Source organism: Tetrahymena thermophila, assembly GCF_000189635.1.
Source record: "Tetrahymena thermophila SB210 genomic scaffold scf_8254621, whole genome shotgun sequence".
In the NCBI taxonomy this organism is placed as follows: domain Eukaryota; phylum Ciliophora; class Oligohymenophorea; order Hymenostomatida; family Tetrahymenidae; genus Tetrahymena; species Tetrahymena thermophila.
In genome coordinates, this window is record NW_002476390.1 from 468 (window position 1) to 4,743 (window position 4,276).

The 4,276-nt window shown below is 16.6% G+C and overlaps 1 protein-coding gene across 1 annotated transcript; it reads right to left on the minus strand. All coding sequences in view use genetic code 6, as the record gives it.

The window, feature by feature from the left end:
• Window positions 1-1,548: 1,548 nt before the first annotated feature.
• TTHERM_002653332 (hypothetical protein) lies at window positions 1,549-2,694 on the minus strand (the record flags this gene model as incomplete). The annotated part of the gene is made up of 4 exons (XM_012797887.1): window positions 1,549-1,655; window positions 1,917-2,006; window positions 2,267-2,356; window positions 2,628-2,694. Coding segments are annotated over 4 exons (354 nt in total), but the record flags the coding sequence as incomplete, so codon positions are not given.
• Between the last annotated feature and the right edge of the window lie 1,582 nt (window positions 2,695-4,276).

Sequence of the window (4,276 nt, forward strand, 5' to 3'; positions counted from 1 at the left end):
TAATAAAAAGAAAATGGAAAACAAATCAAATAAATTAAAAGAGCTTTAATATTTTAAATTAACTTTTATAATTAAAAATATTACATTGCAAAAAAAATAAACTGCTTTTATTAAGTGTAAGTTTTAATAACAAAAATGGAGAAAAAAATATCAAATAATAAAAAATGAATAATAAATAAATAATTAAATATTTGAATTGAAAATTAAGTTAAAATAGCTAAAAAATTTTTGTTTTAATAAAAATCAATAAATAAATATATAAATAAATAATGATGATAATTTCTATAAAAAAATTATTTATTAAATAAATTGAAAATTAAATATACAAAAAATATTAATAATAATAATAATAAAAATAATATTTTTTAATTAAATATATGGAAGATTAATATGGAGAACCTAATGAGATAAAAGTGAAGAGCTTAAAAACTTTTTTTATTAATTTATATAAATTTAAAGGATATTAATAAAAAATTATTAATTGCTTCTTCTAATTTAATATATTTTTTAATCTATTATATCATTTATTTTTTTTTCAAAAATATTTAATAGCAATTTATGAAATTTGATTAATTATAAATGGATAAAAAGAACAAATAAAAAAAATAATTAATTAAATATCAAATATTAATTTATAAATTTGGTTTTATAAAGAGATATCACAGAAAAATTAATTTAACATTCACTATTTAAACTTAATATTTGTATTTAAAACATAAACTTAAAAATGTATATTGTAGGAATTAGAGATGGCAAGTTATTTATTTAGTACTATTTGAAAAAATTCTAGTAATTAATATTCTTAAATATTATAAAAATAATGTTTAAAAGTAGATTTTTCTGTTTTAGCTCTGTAATTTTAGAAATATTTATAATATCTCTAATTATAACAAGATGCAATACAAAAATTTCATGGTTTGTATGCCACTTATTATGAAATAGATTTTTTATTTATTTATTAAAAAATTTAATTTATATATAAATTTTATAATAAAATTATAATTATTAATAATTTAATTTTTATAATTTCAAAAATAAGTGGATTTAATTTTTTTATTTTTTATAAATAAATAATTTATTTATTTACAAAAATAAGAATCATATTTATAAATATAAAATCAATAATAAAATCTATTTATCTATCTATTTATATTTTAGGTTAAAAACACTTTTTCAAAATATTAAATAATAAAATATATAATATTATTCAAACATTTAATATTTATTCATCCTTTTTTCGCCAGCTATTTATCAATAGTAATCAAAGACAACTAATCTTTTTGATTTAAGACACTTGCTTATTACTTTGTGTTTTTATGATTTATTCAAATTGCTAAAAATTTTAAAATAAATTTGTGTAAATTTTAAAATAAATATCAAAATAGAATAAACTATAAAATTAAAAATTATTCTTTAAATTAATAAATAAAATAATATTAGTGAAATAAAAAAGATAAAAAAATAAAATAAATAAAAGCTATCAGATAAATTTAAAGAGCTTATTGTTTTTAATTAGTTTTTATAATTAAAAATAGCACAATCCAAAACAAATAAATTGTTTTTACTAAAGGTTAAGTGTCAAATTTGAGAGATTAATGCAATTTGCTAAACCAGAACCTAAGCCTGATGCACCTTCATCACCAATATAATTGCCACTTTTTAAATATTGAAGAAAAAAATATAATTAAATAGTTAATTAGAAGGAAAAAATTATTAAAAAATATGAAATATTAAGATTAGTTAATTAAAAATAAAAGCAAAAGTTGAAAATAAAATGATGACCTTTTAAATTAACAAAGAAAAAACAAACAAAAAAGCAAGCACAATAAAAAGAAAAAGAAAAAAGAGCTTTATTGTTTTTAATTAGTTTTTATAATTAAAAATATCACAATCCAAAACAAATAAACTGTTTTTACCGAAGATTAAGTGCCAAATTTGAGAGATTAATGCATTTTGCTAAAGCACAACCTAAGCTTGATGCACCTTCATCACCAATTTGATTACCACTTTTTAAATATTAAAGAAAAGATATATCATTAAATAGTTAATTAGAAGGAAAAAATTATTAAAAATATGAAATATTAAGATTAGTTAATTAAAAATAAAAGCAAAAGTTGAAAATAAAATGATGAATTTTTAAATTAACAAAGAAAAAACAAAAAAAAAGCAAGCACAACAAAAAGAAAAAGAAAAAAGAGCTTTATTGTTTTTAATTAGTTTTTATAATTAAAAATATCACAATCCAAAACAAATAAACTGTTTTTACTAAAGTTAAAGTGTCAAATTTGAGAGATTAATGCATTTTGCTAAACCAGAACCTAAGCCTGATGCACCTTCATCACCAATTTGATTGCCACTTTTTAAATATTGAAGAAAAGATATATCATTAAATATTTAATTAGAAGGAAAAAATGAAGTAAAATATGAAATAATAAGATTAGTTAATTAAAAATAAAAGCAAAAGTTGAAAATAAAATGATGAATTTTTAAATTAACAAAGAAAAAACAAAAAAAAACAAGCACTATAAAAAGAAAAAGAAAAAGAAAAAGAAAAAAGAGCTTTATTGTTTTTAATTAGTTTATATAATTAAAAATATCACAATCCAAAACAAATAAACTGTTTTTACTCAAGATTAAGTGTCAAATTTGAGAGATTAGTAAATTTTGCTAAACCAGAACCTAAGCCTGATGCACCTTTATTGTAACTTTTTAAATATTGAAGAAAAGATATATCATTAAATATTTAATTAGAAGGAAAAAATTATTAAAAAATATGAAATATTAAGATTAGTTAATTAAAAATAAAAGCAAAAGTTGAAAATAAAATGATGAATTTTTAAATTAACAAAGAAAAAACAAAAAAAAAGCAAGCATAACAAAAACAAAAAGAAAAAAGAGCTTAATTGTTTTTAATTAGTTTATATAATTAAAAATATCACAATCCAAAACAAATAAACTGTTCTTACTTAAGGTTAAGTGTCAAATTTGAGAGATTAATGCATTTTGCTAAACCAGAAACTAAGCCTGATGCACCTTCATAACCAATTCGATTGCAACTTTTTAAATATTGAAGAAAAGATATATCATTAAATATTTAATTAGAAGGAAAAAATGAAGAAAAATATGAAATAATAAGATTAGTTAATTAAAAATAAAAGCAAAAGTTGAAAATAAAATGATGAATTTTTAAATTAACAAAGAAAAAACAAAAAAAAACAAGCACTATAAAAAGAAAAAGAAAAAGAAAAAAGAGCTTTATTGTTTTTAATTAGTTTATATAATTAAAAATATCACAATCCAAAACAAATAAACTGTTTTTACTCAAGATTAAGTGTCAAATTTGAGAGATTAGTAAATTTTGCTAAACCAGAACCTAAGCCTGATGCACCTTCATCACCTATTTGATTGTCACTTTTTAAATATAAAAGAAAAGATATATCATTAAATATTTAATTAGAAGGAAAAAATGAAGAAAAATATGAAATAATAAGATTAATTAATTAAAAATAAAAGCAAAAGTTGAAAATAAAATGATGAATTTTTAAATTAACAAAGAAAAAACAAAAAAAAAGCAAGCACAACAAAAAGAAATTTTTATGAAACTTTTTCCATCCTAGGTTTTCAAAATTTATTTTTTTCAAAAAAAATGATATTTTATGCTTTTTAAAAATTAGCTTTATTTATAATGTTATTTACAATGAAATTTAATAGGTATTTCACTATAGTTAATTAGAAGGAAAAAATGAAGAAATAATATGAAATAATAAGTTTAATAAAAAAATTAACAAAGAATGAAAAAATAAGAAATCATAATAAAAAGAAAAAGGAAAACAAATCAAATCAAATAAATTAAAAGAACTTTAATGTTTTAAATTAACTTTTATAATTAAAAATATTACAATGTAAAACAAATAAATAGCTTTTATTAATAATAAGTTTTAATAGCAAAAATGAAGAAAAAATATCTAATAATAAAAAATGAATAATAAATAAATAATTAAAAATGAAAATTAAGGTAAAATAGCTAAAAAATTTTATTTTTAATAAAAATCAAAAAATAAATAATGATGATGATAATTTCTTTTATAAAAATTATTTATTTAAAAAAATTGAAAATTAAATATACAAAATATATAAATAATAATAAAAATAATGTTTTTTAATTAAATATACCGAAGATCAATATGGAGAACCTAATGAGATAAAAGTGAAGAGCTTAAAAACTTTTTTTATTAATTTATATAAATTTAAAAGTTATTAATAAAAAAATTAATAA